The sequence below is a fragment of the Pseudoliparis swirei genome, chromosome 7, assembly GCF_029220125.1.
Source record: "Pseudoliparis swirei isolate HS2019 ecotype Mariana Trench chromosome 7, NWPU_hadal_v1, whole genome shotgun sequence".
Classification (NCBI taxonomy): domain Eukaryota; kingdom Metazoa; phylum Chordata; class Actinopteri; order Perciformes; family Liparidae; genus Pseudoliparis; species Pseudoliparis swirei.
This window is the reverse complement of record NC_079394.1, coordinates 14,752,033-14,779,553: the sequence shown is the minus strand read 5'-3', so window position 1 is coordinate 14,779,553 and position 27,521 is coordinate 14,752,033. Positions and strand designations below refer to the sequence as shown.

The window sequence follows — 27,521 nt, the reverse complement described above, 5'->3', positions numbered from 1 at the left end:
GTCCTGGTTCCACTTCTCTTCCTCTCAATACTGGGGTCCATCAAGGCTCCATCCTGGCTCCCCTCCTCTTCCTCTCAATTCAATTCAGTTTATTTGTATAGCCCATTTTCACAAATTAAAAATTTGAGTGCTTTAAAATCTGTACACATAGACATCCCTGTCCATGAACCTCACATCGGATCAGGAAAAACTCCCAAACAACCCTTCACAGGGAAAAAAGGGAAAACACCTTCAGGAGAGCAACAGAGGAGGATCCCTCTCCAGGATGGACAGGTGTAATAGATGTAATGTGTACAGAAGGTATCATTACACACAAATTAAAGCACAGTAATAACACAATCAATGAATATGGCAGTGTATGAATAGTTGGTAGTAGTCATATTCCACGATCCAGACCTCGATGATCCATCAGGCAGATAGGATCTATGACGTCTCATAGGGTCCGATAACCCTATGAGACGTGAAGTCAAAAGGACTCCGGGGAGAAAGAAAAGTTAGTAATGTGCAATCGAGAGATGAACATTCATCCACAAGGAGGGAGACAAGAGGAGATAGGTGCTCAGTATATCCTAAACGTCCCCCAGCAGCCGATAAGCCTATAGCAGCATATCAAGGGGCTGGACCAGGGCAAACCTGATTCAGCCCTAACTATAAGCTCTGTCAAAGAGGAAAGTCTTAAGTCTACTCTTAAATGAGATGACTGTGTTTGCCTCCCGGACTGAAGGTGGAAGCTGGTTCCATAAAAGAGGAGCTTGATAACTAAAGGCTCTGGCTCCCATCCTACTTTTTAAGATTCTAGGAACTACAAGTAGTCCCGCATTTAGTGAGCGCAGCTCTCTAGTGGGGCAATATGGTACTACAAGCTCCTTAAGATATGATGGTGCATCACCAATCAAGGCTTTGTAGGTTAAGAGAAGAATTTTAAAAGTGATTCTTGATTTTACTGGGAGCCAGTGCAGAGCAGCTAGTGCAGGAGTGATGTGATCTCTTTTCTTAGTTTTAGTGAGAACACAAGCTGCAGCATTCTGGATCAACTGGAGGGACCTAAGAGACTTATTAGAGCAGCCTGATAATAAGGAGTTGCAGTAATCCAGTCTAGAAGTAACAAACGCATGAACCAATTTGTCTGCATCTTTTTGAGATAAGATGTGCCTGATTTTTTAAATATTACGTCGATGAAAGAATGCAGTCCTTGAGATTTGCTTCACGTGGGAGTTAAAGGAAAAGTCCCGATCACAGATAACGTCGAGATTCTTTACAGTGGTGTTGGATGCCAGGGCAATGCCGTCTACAGAAACCACATCACCAGATAATTGATCTCTGAGGTGCTCAGGGCCGAGGAAAATTACTTCAGTTTTGTCTGAGTTGTTATGTCTTTAAGACATGCTTGAATTTTACTGAGTTGGTTGGACTCCTCTGGTTTGATCCATAGATATAATTGAGTATCATCTGCATAACAATGAAAGTTTATGGAGTGTTTCCTGATAATATTGCCCAAAGGAAGCATGTATAAGGTAAATAAAATTGGTCCAAGCACAGACAGAACCTTGTCCCTACTGGGGTCCCTCAAGGCTCTGTCCTGGGACCCCTCCTCTTCTCTCTGGACACTAATTCTCTCTGTCCTGTTATCCGCTCGAATGTGGTATATATATATTTTTTGGTGTCAGATTGTCGTTGAATCCTTTTCACCATTATTAAAAGTTTTGATTATTCTGAAAAATGAACAATAAGAATGTATCCATTGACTTCCACATAGATCCGGTTGCATCAACACACAGGAAACAGGATGTGGGGCATCGAGCATTCGGCTCGTCATCACGCTGCTGAAGCTGAGCGAATTCATCAGGAAGTCAACGTCTGAACATGAACACGCGGAAACTGAGTGAGTTGCATTTCATGTTGTGGTTTATTTAATTGTTTTTATTAATAAATGTGTATAAATGAGTCTCTGAATGCTGTGTGAACAAACCCCACTGCCTAAAGCTTCATAATATAGACTTGTTATCAATGAATATGTATAAATGAGTCATAATATGACCTAACGCAGACAAAGACGATGTTTAATAATCAGTTTGTTTGTGTGATCCTATAAAAGACAGTTATCTGTTGACACTTGTTTCACTGTGTGTGTGTGGGTGTGGGTGTGGGTGTGTGTGTGTGTTCTCTGATTCATTGTGAGATAACAGGCTTCTCTTCTTTGGCCGCTGACTCCGTCGTTGTTTACTTTTTTGTAAAAGCTTAATGTTACCCATGATGCATCTGGAGGCTTTAAACAAAAATGTCTGTGTTCTTTGAGTTTCTTTGAGGGAAACTGTTAGCCCTGCACCATCAAGGTGATGCTTTTACACAAATATTCTGTATTTATTATGCAAATGTTTTGCATCTCTAATATTAAACACAACCTTGTGTTGCGTTAATCACGTTTACGCAACAACTTTTAAAAGAGGTTTGGTTTCTCTCTGTTTTGTCCATTCTGAGCCACCGTAAACACAAACCCCGCCGTCCAGGAATAGCCTCCGAACTCCTGATTCACTTCAGAGGTTGAAGGAGAAGTTTGTTGCGTTGTCACTTGTTACGCAACAAGCAGAACAAATCAAAAGGAAATGAAGTAACTTTCTGTTTCTTGTGGGAGAAATAATGTTATTTTCTCCTCCACATCATAGTTTATGTTTAGGGTTATAATAATAATAGATATCCGGCTGGTTTTTGGGGATCTAATTGGTCTCCGGGGCCGAAACATAACCAGACGGATCAGAATAGAAATGATGAGAGTTTCAGCAACACAAGGGAACAACAACAGCATTCCTCAGAAACATTCCTCAGAGGCTCGGAGGCAAAGAAAACATTTGTTTTTGTTTCACAGGACAAAAGTGAAAATAAAATATTTGCGTTACGTTGTTGCGTTACGTTGTTGCGTTACGTTGCGTTACGTTGTTGCGATACGTTGTTGCGATACATTGTTGCGATACATTGTTGCATTACGTTGTTGCGTTACGTTGTTGCGTTACGTTGTTGCGATACGTTGTTGCGATACGTTGTTGCGTTACGTTGTTGCGTTACGTTGTTGCGATATGTTGTTGCGCTACGTTTTTGCGTTACGTTTTTGCGTTACGTTGTTGCATTACGTTGTTGCATTACGTTGTTGCATTACGTTGTTGCGTTACGGTGTTGCGATACATTGTTGCGATACATTGTTGTTATATGTTGTTGCGTTACGTTGTTGCATTACGTTGTTGCATTACGTTGTTGCGATACATTGTTGCGTTACGTTGTTGCATTACGTTGTTGCGATACATTGTTGAGATCCGTTGTTGAGATACGTTGTTGCGTTACGTTGTTGCGTTACGTTGTTGCATTACGTTGTTGTGTTACGTTGTTGCATTACGTTGTTGCGATACGATGTTGAGATACGTTGTTGCGTTACGTTGTTGCATTACGTTGTTGTGTTACATTGTTGCGATACGTTGTTGCGATACTTTGTTGCGATACGTTGCTGCGCTACTTTGTTTCATTGAGTTCAGTTCTGATGATCACTGACCCAAATCTGTACAAAGTAACATATTTCTGTCTTTAAGGTTCCTGCACTGATAGTTAACGTCCTTCTACTCTTCAGGTTTCAAATGGTTTGGGAGCCTCACCAATCTGTCCGCCCGCCGCCCGTCACAGAAGACCAACACCAAGGCCGCCCCAGAGCATCATGGGAGCCTCGGCGGTCAAAAATCAGTGGACGACATGGAGCCCCGCCTCCACACCCCCGGCTACGCCTGCTCCAGCCAGATGTACACACATGTGGGCACGGTGCCACGCAGCCAGAAGAAGAGCTGCACGGGACTGAAGGAGAAGAATAAGAACAAGAAGAAAAAAGAGGACGAGGAGGAGGGGGAGGGGCAGAGGGAGGCGGGAGAGCATGTCCGGGACTCCCCTCTGCTCAGTGCACTGTCTGGCCTCAGTGAGACCAGTCTGGACCGGACTCTTCCTGGTCCCGCACCGGCCCGCCCGCTGCCCTCCATCCCGTCACTCGTCCGCGCTTCACCTTTGACCTCGGCGCACGAAAGCCGCTTCAATGGCCGCCTGGCCGACCCCTTGAAGAGCCGGTCGGGGAGCAGGGAGGCTTTAGAAAGAGAAACGTCGGACATGACGACTAACGGCATCACCGCGGCTTCACCGCAGGACGTCTACGTGCCGATGGACCCGATAGCCGAAGCGGCTCGCAGCCAATCACTGGAAACGGGAAAGGATGAGAGCGTCGCGCAGGAAGTGGAGCGTGTCGACGGGTGAGGAAGTAGATTTAGTTTGTGTGCTTTCAACCTGCTGGAGGAATGCCAGCATCCATCAGAATGAGAGGTTTTAGAACACTTTTATATTTTGTGTTTGGTGGTTACATTTTGTTTTATCGCTGTAGAATAAATATTTTTTAACCCTTGTGTTGCCTTAGGGTCATTTTGACCCGAATCAATATTACACCCTCCCCCCGCCTTTGGGTCATTTTGACCCGATTCAATGTTTCACCCTCCTGTTACCTTTATATTTACTAACATATTTTACCCTTTGGGTTCAATTTGACGCCAGCAATTAAAACCTCCAGAAAATTATTAGAATTAATATTGTTTTCCAAGTTTAAGTGTGAGGCACTTTATGTTTGTTTGTTGACTACCGAAAGAACACCGACATTAAACATTGAATGGGGTCAAATTAATCCTAAAGCGGGGGGAGGGTGTAATATTGATTCGGGTCAAAATGACCCTAAGGCAACACAAGGGTTAAAAGACAAGAAAATACCTACAAACACAAATAAAAAACATCCTAATTAAACTCCTATCAGTCGACTTGTGAAATTACTAAATATAGATTGTATTCTAGGAACAAAGGAAAACACTTAACTCTATTTTAATTGGCATAGACATGATTGGACAATATGATTAACGTCAATTGATTTGAGCTCATTTTATAATTATGTGCTACTGCAGGAACAAAGTCGTAATATTATTTGAATAAATGAAAAGGAAATGCTACTGGGAACATGAATCTCTTCCTGGTGGCTTATTGATGCATTTAGAGCAGGAAAACACATGTTTTTGGTTCATTTGGGCTCAACTATTAAAAGTTTACTTTGACTTTGAAGCCAGAAGATCTGCTGTGTGTTTCATCTGGAGGCTGAAACTGGACCGGATGGTTACATAAGAACAGTCTTGAAGGCATTTTCTTTTTTTCATTTTATTAAGTCTGAGCTGAATCTGATCTCTGACGACTGAATGAAGCTGTTTGGTACATGACACCAGATATCATACATATCATCTTGCAGATTGAAAGTCTTCTTCATTAGATATTCATGTCTCTTATTGGATTGTTGCTCTTGCTTGTTCATCACGTCCAAGTTATCGCAAGAAGTTATCGCAATAAGTTAACGCAATAAGTTAACGCAATAAGTTACAGCGTAGCATTACAGCGTTAGCGTTGTAGCGTTACAGCGTAGCATTACAACGTAGCGTTACAACGTAGCGTTACAACGTAGCGTTGCAGCATAGCGTTGTAGCGTTGCAGCGTAGCGTTAGAATGTAGCTTTACAACGAAGCTTCGCAACGAAGCTTCGCAACGTAGCATCGCAACGTAGCATCGCAACGTAGCATCACAACGTAGCATCACAACGTAGCGCCGGAACATAGCACCGCAGCGTAGCGTCGCAGCGTAGCGTTACAACGTAGTGCCTAAACCAAGCCAAAGCTCCATCAGTGAGGTCGGCATTCACCGGTTTACACTTTGATGGTTGCTGACCAGAAGCTGTGTGTGTGAGTGTGTTTGTATGTGTGTGTGTATGTTTGTGTGTGTGTGTGTGTTTGTGTGTGTGTGTGTGTGTGTTTGTCAAACAGTGGTGGAAGAGCTTTCTGGAGGAGACGGAAGTGCAGTAAAATGTAAATGCTGGCTTGGGGCAGCGGCCCCCAGGTGGAAGGAGTTCCCCTCTTGCTGGGGACGGAGCTTTGTCTCGTCCAATAGGCAACATTCACTGATAAAAGATCTCATAATACAAAAATGCACAATATGTTTTATTGTCATGAAATATCCAACAATACTGTGACAACAGCTTTCAAAGCAGCAGCACTAACGAGTTATATTCAATCAACTAATAACATCGATCTATTTAATTTAATTGAGGATTTAGTTTCATATATAATTAAATGATGACTTTATAAAATATGGTGACACTCCATTTGAAAACCTGAATAAAAGCTTTATATATAGCTTTTTAATATAAAAATAAACAAATAGACATTCCTTTCGTCTCCACCAGTTATCTGGACTGAAGCCAAGACATACAAGTGTTTTACAACTAACAAGCCGTAAAAAACTAAACGGATGAGAAAATTAAATAAATGTTCATCTTAAAACAAGCGTTTACTCTAATTATGAAATGATGTAACAAATAGCTCCATAACATCGAGGTTTGGGAGTTTCTCATGCTTTATGTTTTCACATCTGTGTGTGTGTCTTTGTGTGTGTGTGTGTGTGTGAACAAAAGGTCACCTCCCTTGCCATTACTCATGTCATATACGCAGCACGTTGAGCAGAGCGAGCCTCAAAAACAGTTCCAGAGCTTCACCGACTGCAGTCAGGTAGAACCCACGGGGCTGCTCTTCTTCTTCTTCTTCTTCTTCTTCTTCTTCTTCTTCTTCTTCTTCTTCTTCTTCTTCTTCTTCTTCTTCTTCTTCTCCTCCTCTTTGTGGTTCAATACAGAATAAACGTATCTACAGTAGACAACAACAATCAATGACAATCAACACAAAAAAATATATAAATATACAAATATATAATAAATATAAGATAAGGTGCCCAGATGGCAGGTTTCAGAGCTGTGAGTCGGTTTAAAGTATTTACATAAAGGATCATTTCCGTGTTTTTGTTGTTGTGTTTGTTTCCAGGCAGCAGAACGTGGCGCAGAGAGGAGGAGAATACGTTAAGGTGAACTTCCTCTTCCTGTTGGCCCTCTGCTTCCTGTTTGCCCTCAGCTTCCTGTTACCCTTAGCTTCCTGTTGCCCATAGCCTCTGTTGGCCCTCTGCTTCCTGTTGGCCTTCAGCTTCCTGTTGGCCCTTAGCTTCCTGTTGGCCCTCAGCTTCCTGTTGGCCTTCAGCTTCCTGTTGGCCCTTAGCTTCCTGTTGGCCTTCAGCTTCCTGTTGGCCCTTAGCTTCCTGTTGGCCTTCAGCTTCCTGTTGGCCCTTAGCTTCCTGTTGGCCCTCATCTTCCTGTTGGCCCTCAGCTTCCTGCTCGTCATAAGATGAAACACACACTTAGAGGCCGAGGGTCCAGTTCACCGTGAAGGGGACACACGCTTTGTAATGATGATGTAATGAGTTAAAGTGTGTGTGGGTGTGTGTCTGTATATGTGTGTGTGTCTCTCTCTGTATGAATGTGTATGTGTGTGTGTATGGTGTATGTTTTTTATATTTGTCTATGTATGTATGTGTGTGTATGGTGTATGTGTATATGTGTGTGTGTCCAAAAAACAAAAGCATTCCCCGCCCGTCGTCAGTGTAAACTCTTCATCTACAGTATCTTCACTTGTGTTTGTGTAAAGAAGCGACGGACAAAAGCGCCACTGAGTGATGAAGCCCCCCACCCCCCTCCCACACACACACAACCACACACACCCAAAGATCGCACAATGGCGTTGCCACGGCAATGAGGCCAAGACTTCACGCCAGAGGGTGTCTGGCGGTGCTCGGGGGCCCTGGCGTCTCCAGTGTGGGAATGCCCGAGCTGTCCCCCCGCCCCCAAACTCCTCCTCTGTGGTCTAGTTAGCACAGACACAAACACACACAGACCCACAATGCACGTTGTTCTCTAAAGGCGACCGGTACAACATATTTTTGGTAAAATCGTATCGGTCGGAGAGCAGAAGACGCTGCATGAATGGTCTAAAGTCAGGTTATTGTTTACCTTTGTTGTTGTTATTGTTGTTGTTTCTTTCTGTCTGATTGTGAGTCTATGATATCCCGTTAAGTTCTCCAAAGAAAAGTTCTGGTTGGAGCCGACGGACGAACTGAAGAAGCAGTTGGAGGCAGAGCTTAAACTGAGCGGAAGCAACCTGGAGAGCCACGGCTGGTACCACGGAGCGGTCCCCTGGGAGGTGGTACCACAGACACACACACACACACACACACACACACACACATACACACACGAAAACACATACACACACATACACAGACATACATACACACACACCCTTACACACATACTCACATACACACACAAACACACACACACACTCACACACAAACACACACACGAATACACACACACATATACACACATACACACACACCCTTACACACACACGCACATACACACACATAAACACATACACACATACACACAAAAACACACACATAAAAAGACACACACACGCAATGACACACACATATTAATACACACATACACACAAATAAACACATACACACACTTTTTGCATGAGTCCTCATAGTGAGCTTTGTGCTTCAGGTCCCCACGGTGCTGTGCAAATACACCATCAACACACACTTTCAACTAGAATGGGCACTCGGTAGAGCGCATACCTTCGCATATCACAAGATTGGGCATTGAATTATGAACATGTTGGCATTAGTTGCATGCCAATTGGATAAAACTTGACCGTGCTATGGTAAAAAGAAGATGTTGACCTATCCATGACCTTGACCTTGACCTTTGACCCGATTGATCCCAAAATCTAATCAAATGGTCCCCGGATAATAACCAATCATCCCACCAAATTTCATGCGATTCAAGAAGATGTTGACCTTTTCATGACCTTGACCTTTGACCCGATCAATCCCAAAATCTACTCAAATGATCCCCGGATAATAACCAATCATCCCACCAAATTTCATGCGATTCGGTTTAAAACTTTTTTTGTTATGCGAATAACACACATACAAATAAATAAATACACGGCGATAAAAACATAACCTTCCGAATTTTCAATGCGAATGTAATAAGGTTCAATTTTCTTGCTTTTTTGTTTTAAATAATCCACAAATGCCTTATGTTTGGTGCCAGGAGAAACTCTGAGGTGAGTAGAGTACAGGTGTTTCTATTCTATTACCATGAAATAGTTACATTATTTACAAAAGAATTACACAAATCCAAGTAAATTAGATAAGTATGAAAAGCAACTTCTCAGCATCTTTTACATGATTTTCAAGTTTACAGTTACATAACTGTCATTAAGTAATTCAACACCCGAATGATTTGGGATCTAACGCGTGACTGTCGGGACCTCAGAATCCTATTTTAGAGTGAACCCTCCCTTTAAATCAGCGGTCGCCAACCCGTCGATCTCCGAGACGTTCCCTGACGCTCTCCAAAATAAAATGAAAATAAAATCAGAAACACATTGTTCCTCATTCTTGAACATTTTCTGACGTGTCTTCTGAAACGTTTTCATCCTGACTGAAAGATCGACGTCAGAAAAGATCTCCGCCTGATTTTAATGAACGCCTAAAAACGGGTTCTCTGACAGCCGTGTTCTCAGCTGTGCTCCCTGAAAGAGGAACGTAGGACTACAGGTGAGGCGCAGGGGAAATGCAGAAAGACCTTTATTGATAACTTCACATATTACACAAGGTCAAAGTACAAAGACATAAAACTAAGTCATGAATAAATAAATGTTGAAGTGCCTGTACCTTCGTGTACATGTTTACGTTACGGCATTAACAGGTTACGCCTGCGCATGCGCGACAGCCGAGATTCTTGGCGACTTGCCAGGTCTTACCTCTGTGAGTTCGGCTTTTCTGCTGTTGCCCTTCAAAACAAAAGCTTAACATTGAGCTTTTTTCTTGTCTGGTGGAGCAATCTGGTTTACTTGAAAGTGATTGCAATTGTATTTATTCTAAATTGCACTGATCATGTTGTCAGTGTTGTGCTGTAATGTCAGTTGATAAACACAGCATTTATATTGGTTGTTCATCCAGCTGCTCATTGCAAATGTGTTTGTTCTTGTTTATATTGTGTGCGGTTAACAAATAATTACATTTCTATATTGCACTTAAATGTTGTGTTCCTGGTCTCATCAATTTGAGAGCTGGACCAAAGTGTTTTGATTTCATTCAATTAGAATTAGGCCAAATGAAAAGCCTCAAGTCCAGTCTGGACAGTCGTTTTCTCTCAACGCCTCAATAGGTAGATCTTGCCTGTCACGAAGGCGGAGGTCAGGGATCTTGGGCTCAAGAAGGTTGGCGACAACTGCTTTAAATGATCAGGAGCAATGCAGTGATCAAACCACTAGAGGGAGCTCTGTTCAAACTCCAGCTGATCGGATTCTTAGTTTAAAGGAAACATCTTTTTCAGGAAATCTAGATTCTTAAAATGTGTTCAATAAGAAACGACCGAAACACACGTATCCCTCTACGTCATTAAAGATAAATAGGAATTATTTAATTTAAACAATATTATTCTTGAGACGGGTGGACTTCATATTATAACCCACAAGCTTTAATATTCTATTATTTCTGCACATAACAATCCATTTATTAATTATTACTCAGGTGTCCGAGAGCCTGGTGGTGAACCACGGAGACTTCCTGGTTCGACACTCTCGGTCCAGTCGGGGCGACTTCGTCCTGACGGGCCGCTGGGAGCAGGAGGCGGTCCACTTCCTGGTCAGGAGGACGGCGGCGCCGCGGGTCCAGTACCGCCTGGAGGGCGAGGCCTTCGACTCGCTGCCGGCTCTGGTCCACTTCTACGCGGGGAGCCGGGCGGCTCTGACCCAGTGGAGCGGAGCTCGGATCCACCGGCCCGTGAACAGGAAGCTGCCTCTCGGCCACCTGGAGGCGGCGTTCTGCCACTGGGAGGGCGGGAGCGGCGAGGAGGAGGTCCGTCCGAGGAGGTGAGGAGCTTTGTCGACGACTGATACTGATATTATTTTGGCGGGAAAATTATAGATGTTGTAGAAAATATCAGGACAAAGATGTTCAGACAGAATAAGATGTTGAGAAAAGAAAAGGATCATTTCTAAAAGTGCAATTAACGTCATTTTTGTGGAAACAATATCTCAGGAACGTCTGGAGGAAATTTTTTCAAATTAGGCACAAACCTCCACGTGGACCCAATGATGACCTCATTATAATTTGGTGGCCAAAAGGTCACACTGACCTAAAAAAACGAAGCAAAAGTTTCCCCATGGTTCTTCTATCAGTCCTGATTTATAATTTTAGTTTATCGTAGATTTAATGTTCATTATAATGATCTGCAAGATGCAAATTGCATTACTTCTTCAAATGTTTGATATAGTTCGAAGTCGTATATTATATTTATTTTGCCACTCTTTATATATATTAAATTAAAAACAGATATCGTACCTCTGTTAACCATTCAAATTGAGATACGATTTCCTTTCTGGTAATAACTCTCTCTCTCTCTCTCTCTCCATGCAGTCCTTCCTCTCTCCACATGGGGGCAGAGGTTGATGGGGAGCAGCACCACCGGCCTCCACTGACTGCTGGAGAAGCCTCTCTCTCTCCTCTGAACAACAACAGTGAGTTTAGTAGCAGACTAAAGTCGTTCTCCTCTTGGTCGCCCGGTACGTGAACCGATGAAATAGTCAAATTGTCATTTAATGAATATCCACGTTGAATTATTCCAGGACCCAGTATGAGTCAACTTCAAATGATGAAGGTGCCTTACGTTTCTGTTCAGTTCACGAGTGATTGTTTTGTTAGTTTGACTTTGGTGGACAAGTTGGTGCTCAGGTGATCGGGGTTATGGGGGTTATTGGGGTTATATGGGTTATTGGGGTATTGGGGTTCTAGGATTGTTGGGGTTATATAGGTTATTTGAGTTATTGGGGTTATAGGAGTTATTGGGGTTATATGGGTTGTTGGGGTTTGGGGGATATAGGGGTTATAGGGCTTATTGGGGTTATTGGCGATATAGGGTTTCTATGGGTTATTGGGGTTATTGGCGATATAGGGGCGGCTGTAGCTCAGTGGGGTAAGAGGGCCGTCTTGCAACCGCAAGGTTGTGGGTTCGATCCCCGCTCTCCCCATTAGTTGCAAGTCGAAGTGTCCTTGAGCAAGGCACTGAACCCCCAGTTGCTTCCCGGGCGCATCACCGCAGCCCACTGCTCCTTAATAACTAAGAATGGGTTAAATGCAGAGAACTAATTTCCCCTTGGGGATTAATAAAAGTGTATATTATTATTATATGGGTTATTGGGGTTATTCGGGTTGTAGGGGTTATTGGGATTATAGGGGTTATATAAATTATTGGGGTTATAGGGGTTATACGGGTTATAGAAGTTATTGAGGTTATAGGGGTTATAGAGATTATAGGGGTTATAGAAGTTATTGGGGTTATAGGGGTTATAGAAGTTATTGGGGTGATTGGGGTTATATCAGAATCAGAATCAGTTTTATTGGCCAAGTAGTTTGCTCAACAAGGAATTTGTCTCGGTAAAGTGTCTCTGTGCTTACACAAAATGTACATTACAACACAGAACAAACAAAAACAAAAACGAATAGTGCAGAACAGAACAAACAGTGCAAAACAGTGCAACGGTCTAAGAAGTATTAGAAAGTGACTTAAGTATATACAAGAAGAAGTGGAGAGTGCGAGAAGAGAAGGGATAAATATATATGCTACAGTGGGTTATTGTTTAGTAGTGAGACGGCGAGGGGGAAGAAACTGTTTTTGTGTCTCGAGGTTTTCGCGAACAGTGATCTGTAGCGTCTACCAGAGGGGAGGAGTTTGAATAGTTTGTGTCCGGGGTGGGAGGAGTCTGCAGTGATTTTTCCTGCCCGTTTCCTGACTCTGGAGGTGTACAGGTCTTGGATGGTGGGCAGGTTGGCACCGATGATCTTCTCTGCAGACCTGACTGTCCGTTGGAGTCTGTTCTGGTCCAGTTTGGTGGCCGATCCAAACCAGACAGTGATTGAAGTTCACAGAACAGACTCTATAACTGCGGTGTAGAACATGGTCAGCAGCTCCTGAGGCAGGTTGTACTTCCTAAGCTGGCTTGACTGCATCATCCACTGACCTGTTTGCCCGGTAGGCAAACTGCAGAGGGTCCAGCAGGGGGCCTGTGATGCCCTTCAGATGGGTCAATACCAGTCTCTCAAAGGACTTCATGACCACAGACGTCAGGGCGACGGGCCTGTAGTCATTCAGTCCAGTGATGGAGGATGTTTTGGGAACCGGGATGATGGTGGAGCGTTTGAAGCAGGAGGGGACTTCACACAGCTCCAGAGACCTGCTGAAGATCCGTGTGAAGATGGGGGCCAGCTGATCAGACAGGAGGGTGACACACCGTCTGGGCCTGCTGCCTTCCTCGTCTTCTGTCTCTGAAAGAGCCGGCACACATCTTCTTCATAGACCGTCAGTGCCGGAGGGGGTCAGGGGGGAGGGGGGAGGTGATAACAGGGGATGCAGATGACTGTGTGAGGTCTGAGTTGGAGCAGGTGAGGGGTGTGAATGTGGGGTGATCAAACCTGCAGTAAAACACATTCAGATCGTCAGCCAGTTGAGGGCTCTCCATGGAGTGGGGGGAGGGTTTCCTATAGTTGATGTCCCGCAGGCCTCTCCACACTCAGTGCGTTTACATGATAGTATAATTCGAATCTTGCTTTAGTGGACTATGCTATCTTTTGGGGGATCAGCTGTTATCCCAATATACATGGCAGTGAGTAATTCGAATCATTGGCCGAAAGCATGTCATATCCGATACGATAGGCGGCGCTGTTTTCATTACAACTCGTGGTGATACAGCCATTTCCGCTTGACCTCTTCACCACCACCAACAACAACATTTCGAGAAAGATGGCGAACAGAGAGCAAGGCGAAGCTACATCCCTCTACTATTCTTCCGTGGTGTTAATAGGAGTACAGCGAATGCAAATGGCGCTATTGGCTGAGTTGATAAAGGAGAGAAGACGCCGTCGCCGAAGGTACACGGAAAATTTAATTTATCGTCTCTTTCGACTTCCGGGTCACGACATGGGAGGGAGGGAGGGAGGAGGGCGGCGGGATCTCGAGCATGCGCAAAGACGCAAAGTCCAGTTCCGAATCGAATTCAGAGTTACATGCCGCGAGAGTCGAATTATCAACTGGATCGGACCGAGCTATCCAGGGGTGTTAATCGGACCGAAGTCGGACCGCACATAGTCCGACTAAGGTGTTTACATGAAACGGATAATTCGATTTCAGTCCGACTAAGCCAATAATTCGATTGCATGTAAACGCACTGAATGTGTTTCTGGCCTGGTTGTACAGGATCCTGTCCCCACTCATGAAGGCCTCTTCTTTGTCTTGACGAAGCCGTCTGAGCCTTGCTGTGAACCACGGTTTATTGTTATTAAAGATGCAGTACATTTTGGTGGGTACACACATGTCTTCACAAAAACTGATATATGACGTCACAGTTTCAGTGAGTTCGTCAAGTGATGGAGATGCAGCCTCAAAGACACTCCAGTCAGTGCAGTCAAAGCAGGCCTGTAGCTCCAGCTTCGACTCGTTGGTCCATTTCCTCACAGTTTTCACCACAGGCTTTGCAGATTTAAGTTTCTGCCTGTAGCTTGGGAGGAGATGAACCAGGCAGTGATCAGAGAGTCCCAAAGCTGCACGGGAAACAGAACGGTATTCGTTCTTCAGTATTGTGTAGCAGTGGTCGAGTGTGTTTTTGTCCCTGGTGGGACACTTAATGTGCTGCCTGTATTTCGGAAGTTCGCGGCTGAGTTTCGCTTGGTTGAAATCCCCAAGGATAATCAGAAGAGAGTCTGGGTGTTTTCGCTCCGTGCTGGTTATCTGGTCAGCGAGGTGCCGTAGTGCCTCGCTAACGCAGGCTTGAGGTGGTATGTAGACACCGACAAGAATAAAGGAGGAAAACTCCCGCGGTGAATAAAATGGCTTGCAGTTTATGGATATGGATTCTAGGTGAGGAGTGCATATGGGTTATAGACGTTATTGGGGTTATTGGGAATATAGGGGTTATAGGGTTTATTGGGGTTATAGAAGTTATTGGGGTTATTGGATTATATGAGTTACAGGGGTTATTGGGGTTATTGGGGATATAAGGTTTATCATGGATATAAAGAGGACTTTATTTCGGAGTTGTCTGTCTTGGACTATAAGTATTTCATATAGTTAATAGGAGTCTGTTAAAGTTATTTTGCTGCTTTTTTTATGCAAGTTTAATGTTTGGGGGGCATTACCGGAACGTAGCGAGTTTGGCCGGGGAGCTTTGTTGTATGCCTTCTGTCTCCAGCATCCACGATAACGTGTTCAAGGGAATGTCATAAATACAAAGACACTTCAAACACAATGGCACAATAACCCCAAACTAATTCAGCTATGTAAGAAGATACCAAAAAGCATCTACGCTTTGGTAATTAAGGATAACACGCTTCAAGGGACAGAACGGGTTTATTCAGTGAGTATTATAAAACTGTTTCAGCAGCCGAGATAGCCGAGTTTTCAAATATGGATCCATTAAATGGTTTAATTTAGTCAAATAAGGTAAAAATGGAAGAAACAAGACAATACTTAGTAGAAAACAATACTCCTTTGATGTTTCTAGGCCAAATACATTTCAATCAGGAGAGACCAGTCGGATAAAGAAAGGATGTTTATCCTTAACAGATGATAAATAAACAAGCAAATAACCAATCAATCAATACATCATTTGGGTACATTTTTATTTACAGCTTGAAATCATCATTTTTAAAACATGAATTTGTAGAATGATTAACCTAACAACATCTCATAATCACTAAACATTACGAACAATATGTAATCATTCACTGGCCACAGGGAAAAACAATCTCAAGATGCATGTGCAAGTTTTGTAAAATAAATCTCATTTCATTTAATTCAAAATAAGTGCACAATTTAATGAGATGTATTTATTTTTTCAAAAAGCTGACAAGAAATCAAGCCAAAACAATTCCTGGATATTGAGTAAAAACTGATGGTCCAACCTAACAGCATTACATATTTATTTTTGAGGTATTCTGCTATCCGACGAACAAACAAACAACGTAAACATGACCTCTTTGGCTGAAGTCATCTGATAAAAGAAGGTTTGTGAGTGAAGCTGCACTCTAAGACGTGTTAGGTCACCAATGCAAGGCATCCTGATGATAACAATAAAGCATTTCATGAATGTATGGACAGTTGACTATCTAGCGAGATATTCTTCATTCCTTCTTGACTTTGCTTCTAAACACTCTGCGGCACAAAATTTTTAACGCATAAACAAAAATGGTAAAAACAAGCAAAACGGCCGCCAATAGGAACGCCACCACATCAATTGAGTAGTACTGGATCGTAGACATCTTGTAGGACTCCGTCCTAAGATGTGCCGCTCCTTTGTTCCTCATGACAAACTCGATCCAGAACATGGCCCGGTCCAGGGGTTTCATGGGCTGGTCTCTATGCAGGTTGGAAAGCAACTTCATCTTCTCCCTGTAGGTCGGATCGTGGAGAACCTCCTTCAGAGCCTCCAGGACGTTGTCTTTGTTCACGGTCGCGATGTCTAGAACTTTGGCCACGCCTCTCGCTTTCATCCTGGCGAAGTTGTCCGGCTGGTCGAACATAAGCGGTAGGCCCACCAGAGGGACCCCGTGGTAGATGGCCTCCTGGATTCCGTTGGTGCCTCCGTGGGCCATAAACACTCTGGTCTTCGGGTGACCCAGGAGGTCGTTTTGAGGCAGCCAGTCCAAGAGTAAGGTGTTGTTGCCGAGGGTCGACGGTCTATTGCCTTTGTGCCTCCAGATCACTTTCTGAGGAAGTTGGGCAAAAGCAGCGGCGATGTCCTCGGTGATGTCCTCGGGAAGTTTCCCCACGAGGGTTCCCAATGTCATCACGATGACGCCGTGGTCACCGGAGCTCTGGACAAAGGCCTCTAGTTCCTCAGACAGGGGCTTGGAGGGCTTGCACTGAAATCCGGACATGTAGACGACGTTCGGCATCGTGGGTCGCGGGTACTCAAAGGTGAAATCGTTCCTCATCAGCCAGATGTCCGCCGACTGAAACAGCTCCATGTAATGGACGTCGTTTCCAAAGTAATGATGGACGAACGGTTTGAAGATGGGATCTGTGATGTACCAAACTTGAAAAACGGTGAAGAAGTAATAAAGTACGTTATTGATCCGCTCGGGAAAAGTCATCTTGTCGGTCAGCTCCGCCCCTGGTATCGGGACGTAAGACAATGGGGAAGGAGCGATGGCTTGATGTCCTTCACCCTGAACAGTCCACCTTACATTAAAGACGAGTGGAAGACCCAACCGGTGACCCAGAACCACCCCTCCGCCAATCGCAGGGTCTGTCAAAAACACGTCGTATTTGGCATCGCGGAGGCTTTGCATCAGTTCGACGTCCTCAAACATCTCCACCATCAACTGGATCAGCAGCTTGTTCATCTCGTAGAACTGTTCCATCAACTCCAGCTCCAGAGATATGCGAGTCCAAACCGAGGCGCCATCGCGCCGCATTTTCATCATCGTGTCCACAAACAAACCAAAGCCTTCTTCATCAAAACCGGCAGTGGAGTTGACGGTGATGGACGTGTAGTGGGGGGACTCCGGCTTGATGTACCAGCTGTCCGATGGACGTATCACCGTGAGTTCGTGGCCTCTGGCGTGGAGCTCCTCCACGAGGACTTTCATGTTGATCCAGTGGCTCCCGTCCACGGGGAACACCAGGATTTTACCTCCATTCACCAAGAGCGAAGAGCAGAGCAGCACCGCCAGGGCCACCGAGGTCGGTCGGTACATCGCTGAAAGAGATTCTGACGAGATACACAAGAAGGTTAGAAATCCGTCATGCTCAGTAAGGCCTGACAGGTCTTAAGCTCAAGAGTGTGAATATACATCTAGAAGCTGCACTCCTTTACCTGAACCTGAACCTTAAGAAGAACGAAACCGTGCAGTTGCAGAACCACGTTGCATCTCACTTAAGCTCCAACGCACCCAATTGGGTGCATTTTTGATATTGTGTTTTAAACTGTCTATAATATTATAATAAACATGAGCAAATATATTGATGTTGTACAGCAAATTAAAGAAGACAACTTTGGCTACAGGTATCAGTGAGCCATTTCAACACAACTAAAACACCAACTAAAAATAAAAATATCATAATCATAATTTTGTCAGGTGTCGGCCCACTCAGAATGTTTCCGGAGCTAGCGACATGTAGCTTCGTGCTATCGTAAAAAACGAGATGTTAGAAAGCAAGAGGACTTCACACAGATTCTAAATATCTTAATAGAGTCATACTTTGCAGAGAGTCTGTTCACAAGTTGTGTTATTATCTGGGTGATTTTATGCCTTTGCTGTGCATCCATCCAGGAAATATTCATCCTGAAAGTGCTTTTTTTCCTAAGTGAACCTGAAACTTCTATTTTCATAGAAGTTTCATCTTTAATTACTCTTAACCAGTAACATATATACTAATATTTACACATCGGAACAAAAGCTCACATGTGTTGCCTTTATGATAACACCAACATTATTCAAATAGCTTTTGTGGTTGCAGAGCTACAGCCTTTTTAGTTTGGGTATTTCATTTCGAGCATAAACCTAAACAATCGGGTGGGTCTCAAGAGGTTACATTTGCAATACCTTTAGTTCTAGTTCCATTAATTTGAGTTTGGAAAGCGTTGTTTGAGGATCAGAACCAATGGGTCAGAAGATTGGACCTTTTCTAAGTCTGGTTAGTTGTTAGATAAAGATAGATACCATCTGTAAGACCTTTGAGACTCCATAAACGTCAGTGCTACCTCCATCCTGTCCGACTTGACGCCTTAAGGCTCTTCAGAGGAAGCAAACGGATAACTTCTATACCTCGCCTTCAAAGAAATTGGTCCAGGAACAGGAAGTTAGCTTCTCCGGCTCACTCACAGTTTTACTATTGATTGGTGTGGGTATGAAATCCTTATTTGAAGAAGAGTTTTTATTTGCACCCAGATTAATATTGTCAATTTACAACCAACAAGGATGAATATTCTACTTTATTAGCAACATTTAGCTCGGCGAAAAGCTGGTTTTCAATAGTAACAGTTACAGTAGTGGCCATTTGTCCAATAAATCAAAAACAAACATAAATCAAATGGTTTGTGTTTCACGGAGCCAAAAGAAAGCAGGTTTCATTCAGGTGTCAAAGAAAAAAGGAACTTCTAATGCTTCACCCTACCCATGTGCATGCTGGTCCTATACCTGACTACTCCTACATATAAATATAGGGTGTTAGCCAATTAGTGAACAAATGAACAAGACAAGATACGTACATATACATATGAATTAAACTAAACTAGAAACTATCACAAGCTAAATCTTTTATAATATATCAAAACAAACTAAATAAGTAAACAACCTGAATGCTGAAAGAATACTTCTAGTCAATAAAATAACTAAATACTAATATCAAATAAAAAGCTCCTAAAGTTAAAGTTATGGGTCAAATGTAGGACTATAGCACATTATTACCCTGTGTTTCTTTATGTTATCATTCTTTTCAGCTTAGTAGATTTTGGCAACAAGACGTTTTCCACTCCATAACCTGCAAATACACAGAGTGCACATGGCTCATGAATATTCAGAGAGAGAAGACTTCCAGTTTTAGGAACGTCGACGCACAAACGGATCTGCGCAACTTCCGGATTTCCTGATTACGCAACCGCTCACTGAGGGAATGCCTGCCGATGTTAACCAAAAAGTGTTTTGGGGATTGTGTAGATTGGGTCCACCACTTTGTGTTGGTGTGTAATGAAATGTGTCGAACTGTAACGGAGATTATTGAGCTTAATAAAGATGAATAAAACACTACTGTGAGTAAAACGTCAATAAAATGTTCAGTTTTAGCTTCACAAAATGATTTAAACATGTTATTAAACGTGTCAGTAAAAGTAATTTTGACTCATTCCACGACTACTGTTACATTACATATTATTAATAAGACTATAATAATACACCTGGGTGTGTATTTCTTAAAGCTACAGTACCTGTAGATCATGAGAAGTCTCAGAGACCAAATTAAAATAATTTTCATGCAAGAACAAATTTTGAGCAATACTTTAAAAGTCCGGGGATACTTTAATAAAATTTTGAGCAATACTTTAAAAGTCCGGGGATACTTTAATAAACGTCCATGACCTCGTTGTGAAACGAGAGAACACGTCTGCACACAGGAACACGAGCTGACCGATCCCAAAACACTTTAAGACCCTGTGTTGTTTTTCCTGCTCATCCAAAACCTCGAAACTCTGACAAACAGGAATGTGGTGAGCGTTCACTCAAAGTATCCGAGACGGAAACATCTGGAGGTCTGCACACATCTGGTTGCGGTCAGCGTTCAACACACACACACACACACACACACACAAACACACACGGCTTCTTTGACGTAAACACTTACTGGTGGGCGAGGTCTTCAGCTCTCTGTGCGTCCGGCCTCCCTCACAGCAAACGGCCGACTGAGGAGGGTGTTGCCTCTAAGCAGTAGTAAAGTTCACAGTGTGTGTGTGTGTGTGTGTGTGTGTGTGTGTAGATGTGTAGGTGTGTTGTGCAGGTTTAGTTATGTAAAGGGAAGTAGGATCAAAGAGTCTCACGTGGCAAACTTGAACCCTGATAAGACCTCAGGACGTAGTGCTGAGAGCAGAGGGATGAAAATTAACCCTTTAATAATGATTTAATTCTTATTCTTTCTTTTTGACACACTTTGCTTTCTTTAAAACACAAAAGAAGCAGAAATTACTTTTAAGGGTTAGAAAACATAAAACGCTTAAATGTTTTATATATGTATATAAATACATATACTTAAATACATACAAATGTATGTATAAATACATCTTTAAATACATATATTTTAATATGATTAAAATTATCTTTATATATATAAATACATATATTTATATATATATGTAAAACATATATGTATTTTTTGTATTTGAATCATTTAAATATATATATATAAATAAGTATTTATACATGTATTTTTCATGATTAAAATGATATTTATATCCATATATTTATACATGTACAAAATAAATGTATAAAAATTAGGGCTGTGAAACGATTAAAAATTTTAATCAAATTAATCACAGGTTTCTGTGGATTAATCATGATTAATCACATATTACCGATATTCTCGGTATATTTTTGTGAGAACATAAAGATTTATGACAAAAGACGGATATATACATTTATACACAGGGGTGCACATAACTTGCTCATCAGTGTGCGCGAGCAGAGAAGAGTTGTTGACGGGGGGGGGGGGGGGGTTGCAAGTGACTTTTTTTCGTCCCGATGTGCGCGCACACGCCGGCATCCGAGCTCTGCGGCGCGCGAGACGGAGATCGGAGTCGTGTTAACGCGACACTAGAGATGGAATGACATGCTGCTGTAGAGACGACCAACAACAGACGGATTGGAAGCTCATTCTGCGCATGTGTTAAATGCGCTAAAAGAAAATAACTAGTTAAACCTGTAATTGAATTAACTGAGTTAACGCGTTATTTTTCACAGCACTAATTATTATATATAATATAGTTCTAAAACAAATGTTTTTAGAGACTTAAAATAAAGAAAAAACATCTAAATTAGGCTCCCACTTTCATCCTTAGATGGACTTCCCGTGCCTCTGTTTCCAGCTCCTGATGGCGACGGCGTGGCTCTAGCCCCGCCCCTCTTTCCTCTAGCCCCGTCCCTCTCTCATCCGAACCCGGACCCCCCGTCCTCCGAGGATCTCGGAAGCTGCTACACAGAGCTGCAGCCGGGCCCCCGGAGCTACGTGGAGAGGCTGCGGGCCGAGGACGGGTCGGCGGGCATCGAGGACGGGAACGTGTACTCGACGGCGGCGGAGGCGGCGGAGACGGTCTCTTCTTTCAAACCCGGCGGGTACCGGTCGCGGCTGATGCCCGGGGACAACAAACCTCTGGAAGTGGGCGTCCTGCGGCGGGTCAAGGAGCTGCTGGCCGAGGTCGACCCGAGGACGACGGCCAAACACATCACCAAGACCAACTGCGTGGTATGACCACCGGGGGCGGGAAGGACTATATGATAAAGAGTAGCTCCTTGTTAGCATCTTTAGCTCCTTTTTTTGAGCTCTTTTTGGCACTTTTTGGCCCAGTTTAGCCCTCTATGGCCACTTTATGGCCCCTTTTTACCCTGTATCACCCCTTTTGGCCCTTGGTGATGGTGGAGACCAAAACCGGAGCTAAAAGAGAATTTAAGGCGGACGCAAACGCCACTTTGGGAACTCTTAGCGGACCCGTTAGCCTCAACCACTTAACTATTATCACCGAATATAAAGACACAGCTTCAGGAGTAAAACCAGTAAACGTGTGTCCGTGTTTCACCAGCTGGCCAGAATTCTGGAGGTGACTCCGGAGGAGCTAAGGATGATGGGAGTTAGTTCTGGGATGGAGTTACTTACGTTGCCACACGGCCGTCGGTTGAGACTGGACCTGCTGGAGAGGTGAGGAAGGATTCAAAAGAAAACCACGTCTCATTTGGAGGATCTATTGAGTTAGCCTTTAGAGGCTAACGGTTAGCATGTGGATCCAAACCTGACAGCGGTATCTCTGAATTATTAAAAATAAAGAAAGTGAAAATTCAAGGACGTTTACAGTTTTTTTTAATACAAATTTTACAATTTAATTTAACTTTTTTAAACCAATTTTTTTAATGGCAGAATTTGTTTGAACTGTAAAAAGAAATTCCCAAAAACTTTTTTTTTAATAATATATTTTTTAGGCGTAAAAAATTCGATTTCACTTTTCATCACAAATAAAGGTGTCAGCCAATTCCGGCTTTCACGCGACAATATATATATATTCTTTTTGATTAAAACAATTGTAACACTTTTTTTTAATGATATAATTGAAATGTGAAACACAATTTTTAAATATGAACTTTTTTTTAAGTCAAAATACTTATTTTTTAATGTAAAAACTTCTTCCTTTTTTTGTTTAATTTTTTTGTTTTAATTGAAAACTTTGTTAAAAAAAAACATTTTAAGCTAATAAATGCCATTACATTTTTCTCCACAAATAAAGGCATCAGCTAACCCCGGCTTTAGTGCGACAATATAGTTATTTTTTTACTTTTTTTTTTATTATGTGAAAAAGAATGTAAATGTTAAAAATAATATTTTTTTAATGTGTAAAAAGAAATTGACATGTTTTGGGGAAATGTAAACACTTTTTTTTTATGTGCACATTTTTTTTAAAGGGATTTTTATTTATTTATTATGAAAACCTTTTTTTTTACATCACAACTTAACAAAAATATATACTTTAAGATAAAAAAAATTCCATTTAATTCCCCCCCCCCCCCCCCCCCAAAAGGCATCAACCAATCACGGCGTTATTACTCTTTTGACCTTTGGACAAAGGCAGCTCAGGTCCACTACTCTCCACAATAAAAGCCTGGCATAAATATATTTTCTCGTCGAGTATAAAACAATCTTAGGAGCAGTAGATCACGAAGCCGTATAAAACTTCAGGGCCTTCCTACGGCCTGATCACATGACCTCGTCCTCAGGTTCCACACCATGGCCACCGCGCTGGCCGTGCAGCTTCTGGGCTGCACCAGCTCCACCGAGGAGCGCGCCGGCCTGCTGCACAAGCTCATCCAGATCGCTGCCGAGCTCAAGACCACCACGGGGGACATGTTCGGCTTCACCGCCGTCATGAGGGCGCTGGAGCTGCCCCAGGTGAGGGGGGGGGGGGGGGGAGCATGACATGACCTTTATCTACAGCTTGAAGATTAACAGTTTATGATATTGACGGCTTAGTCATCTGCTATAAAACCTGCAGCAGAACACTGATGGTGAGCATGGGTTGATTGATTGATGCTATAAAACTTTAATTAATAAGTATTTATTGTTTACTCATCTTAGAAGTTAGAGATCACAAATATGGCTCACCTTTACAGCAGTAGAGGAGGTGACTCCGTCTTTGGTTGTGTTGTCGTTCATCTTTGTCATTTATTTTGTCACCGAGTTAAAAAAAAAAAAAAACTTTATTTTATTTCACTGTATTTATTTTTAATATTTTAAAATATTCTCTCAGGAAAATTCAGCATTTACAGTTTCTCGGTCATCTCATGTTTTACATATAGTTAGAAAACAAATAATGCCAAATATCCAATTAAAGCTTTAATCTTGTTGAAATACCAGTCTGTTAAAAAAACAATGATTTAAAGAACCAATTTAACTGTATTATTTATTTTTATTTGTTGATTTATTCATTACATATATATATATATATATATATTAGATATATGTATTTATATATATATATATATATATATATATATTTAGTCTTCAAGTCTAACACCTAATTTACAGATTAATCTCCATCAAATAATACCAAATATCCCATTAAAGCTTTAATCGCGTTCAAATACCAGTTTGAGTTAATTTTTTACTGAAAAGTTTTCAGAGTTTTTTATTTTTGTATATATTGATGTTCACAGTTTTTACCCCAGTCTGAGTGAACTTAAAGGTCTTTCTGTCTCAGGTATCCCGTCTGGAGCAGACCTGGACGGCATTACGCCAGCGACACACAGAGGGCGCCATTCTTTACGAGAAGACCCTGAGGCCGTTCATGAAGAGCCTGAACGACGGCCGAGGTTCGTGCCGCAGCTCGTCGTTCGTTCAGCTTTTTAAACGACGGCCGCTGACCGTCTCTGTGCTCCGTCCTTCAGAGAGCTGCCCGCTGTCCAGCACCAGCTTCCCCCACGTCATGCCCCTCCTGGCCCTGATGGAGAAGAGCGTGGCGGTGGGCGAGGGGGCGGAGCCGTGGGAGGTGGCGGATGTCGAGCTGGACGTGGTCATGTTCCACCTGGGGGCGGCGAGGACCATCGCTCAGCTGGGGGGCATCTACAGCTCCAACGCCGAGAGCAAGCTACGAGGTAGGAGGGGGCGACTCCTCTGGTTGTATAGAAGTCTATGTTTCATGTGTTGAAGCTGTATTCTCTCTCCTGACCACCAGGGGGCGACTCCTCTGGTTTTTTATTGCTTATTTATAATAATTGTTATGATCTTGTGTCTTTAGTACATTCTGCTGTTGATCCAGGGGTTATTGTTGTTGATGCTGTTGTTGTTGTTGATGTTGTTGTCGTTGATGCTGTTGTTGTTGATGTTATTGTTGATGCTGCAGGTTTCACGGAGCAGCCGGAGGTCCTGGAGCTCTTCCTGACCGACTTCCAGATGCGGCTGCTGTGGGGGAGCCGCGGTGCCGAGGAGAGCCAGGCTCTGCGCTACGCCAAGTTCGACCAGGTGCTGACCGCCTTGTCCGTCCGGCTGGAGCCGCCCGGCCGGCGCCGCGGCCCACGCCCCTCATGTTGATCCACGTGGTTCCTCCTTCACTTCCTCCTCTGAGAGCCACATTCCTTTAACCACGCCGAAGACGTCTGTGTATATATTCAGGATTCTGTTGCTTTTGATTCTGCGGGAAAAACCAAAGAGGAAGTGGGCTTTCATTTTGGTGAAATGAGGCCGGAGCCTCAGGTGTGTTGTGGGCGTGTCTGAAGGCTGGACCTTCCTTTCTTCATATTCAATAACCCCAATAACAGAATAACGTTGTGACCACGTGTGAATCATGACGACTTTAATATGTATTAATATTTAACGGAATAACGAGGTTACTGACGCTGTAATCGGTGCTGAGGTCAGTTCTGGGCTTTTCTTTCTGTTTCCTTCAAAATAAAATCCCATACGGTTCCTCACACTCTTTCTCATTATATAGCCGCCTGACTTCTGAAGCTTTTCTTTTACGATACAACCGATTGTATTAATGTCAAATATTTATCTGAAATGTAAGTAAACATGTTTACCTCGTTGTCGGGCGGTGATTTTCTTTACATTTTAGGCGTTGGTAACATCCTATTACAACCTTTAAAAAGACTACAACATAGTGGGGCAGATAGGAGAATAATCGTGCACATTTTGATAAAAGCATGACATTTGGTGGAGTTGTTCTCCAGAGGTATTTGGTCAAATCTACCCGATTGGCCATTCAAAAATCCAAGATGGCGGCCATATTTCAAGATGGCTGCCAATTGGGTCTCCAAAAATGTGTTTTCTTCATAAAACTGTTTGTATTTCCCCGATTTCAATGATCTTGGTGTCTATTCTTATGTTTCTAAGTAATCTGGAGCTAAACATGCTAATTTATTAGACTTGTGACCGAAATGTTGCTACATTTTCAAAATTTGGAAACATTTTGATGAATAAATTGAATTCAGTTGTGAAGGTGAAGAAAATTCCAGAGTTACCAGAAGCATTCACCAATGTCCTCCCAGCTTACATTAAAAAGAATCCCAACCCTCCACCAGCAGCATACAATTCCCTCCCAGCACCAGAATCAATCCAGTCACACTTCAAACAAGAATTTGACTGATTAAAAGATGTTTACCCCACTGAAGATGTGGATAATGCTGCTTGCATAACATAGTCAGCCCATCATGGAGAGCAGAACAGGAGCCATCCATTTGAAGTTTGCATGTCAGCACTGATGCCCCTAATGCGAGACCAGGCTCACTCAGTTGCAACCACCAAGCATACCTATAGGGAAGGTTTGTCCTTAACCGAGAGCAGACACCTGTTGTTACTGCTGATCAACCGCTGTATGCTCTGGCTAAACAAATCCAATGGCAGTGGCCTCATGGAGAGGACAAGTTGGTAATAATGTGTGGTGGACTTCACATTGAGATGGCTCCACTGAGATCTTTGGGAACTCTTTTACAGGACAGCGGTTGGACCAGTGCCCTTGTGGAAGCAGGAGTGGAATTAGCAAGACGCAAATAACTGGAGGAGTTTTCTTCGAGATGACAACAAGATCGAGCTGTTTCACTTCCTAGCAGATAAGATATGTGATGCACAGACGACAAGTACAAATATTGTGACAAAAGGAGATGTCAATATCAATACAAGGAAATGCCTGGATGCTATGTCCCCATGCTCTTATGAGGAAGCAGACAACCGCATATTTGTACATGCCATGCAGGGATGCAGCAATGGGAGGTATCAAGTCCCTCATCATCAATGCTAATGACACTGATATTCTTGTTTTTGCAACATCTTACAGGCCATTGGTCTTGAGCGGATTGTGTTTGGCCAAGGAGCCAGTGTCCGATGGATTCCAGTCCATGAAGTAATAGCGGCAATTGGGATTAAATAAATATAATTATTTAATATCAAGTGTCTAAAACTTTATATTCTGTTGAAATATTTACTAATAACACGTTTCTCCGCTATTACATAAAGATTACTATTGTTTTATTGTATTTGTTTTGTCAATTTGTTCCGAATAATTACATAAATAACATTTGTTTTTATATTTGTAGTATTATTATTTATTGAGTAAAATAATAAATACAAAGCGAGTAAAAGAAAAAGTCACTCGTTGTCCCAAATGTGTTTTACGGCTTTGCTTTCTGGACTGCGGTCTTCCAACGTGTCCCTCTTCCACGTTCCGCACCCGCGCCAGATGCACTCTGGGAACTGTCGTTTCCTCTGTCACTTCTTTACG

The 27,521-nt window shown here is 42.8% G+C and overlaps 2 protein-coding genes across 4 annotated transcripts; one reads left to right on the top strand and one right to left on the bottom strand.

Annotated features, from left to right (window-relative positions):
* Nucleotides 1-1,844: 1,844 nt before the first annotated feature.
* Nucleotides 1,845-25,830, top strand: sh2d3cb (SH2 domain containing 3Cb). Its single transcript, XM_056418855.1, has 12 exons — nucleotides 1,845-1,882; nucleotides 3,614-4,274; nucleotides 6,915-6,954; nucleotides 7,995-8,120; nucleotides 10,537-10,877; nucleotides 11,425-11,525; nucleotides 21,606-22,009; nucleotides 22,344-22,459; nucleotides 23,527-23,698; nucleotides 24,507-24,618; nucleotides 24,694-24,900; nucleotides 25,149-25,830. Exons 1-12 carry the CDS (start codon nucleotides 1,864-1,866, stop codon nucleotides 25,334-25,336), a joined length of 2,487 nt encoding a protein of 828 aa, XP_056274830.1. The 5' UTR covers nucleotides 1,845-1,863; the 3' UTR covers nucleotides 25,337-25,830.
* On the bottom strand, nucleotides 15,662-20,499 carry LOC130196587 (UDP-glucuronosyltransferase 2B31-like). 3 transcript variants are annotated; one of them, XM_056418856.1, is made up of 3 exons: nucleotides 20,399-20,499; nucleotides 19,471-19,543; nucleotides 15,662-17,771 (listed from the first exon to the last, which is right to left on the bottom strand). In XM_056418856.1, exon 3 carries the CDS (start codon nucleotides 17,755-17,757, stop codon nucleotides 16,180-16,182), a length of 1,578 nt encoding a protein of 525 aa, XP_056274831.1. In that variant the 5' UTR covers nucleotides 17,758-17,771; nucleotides 19,471-19,543; nucleotides 20,399-20,499; the 3' UTR covers nucleotides 15,662-16,179. The 3 variants fall into 3 exon arrangements, with proteins under 3 accessions (XP_056274831.1, XP_056274833.1, XP_056274832.1); XM_056418858.1 differs by lacking the exon at nucleotides 19,471-19,543 and having other exon boundaries at nucleotides 20,399-20,426; XM_056418857.1 differs by lacking the exon at nucleotides 20,399-20,499 and having other exon boundaries at nucleotides 19,471-19,786.
* Nucleotides 25,831-27,521: the final 1,691 nt, after the last annotated feature.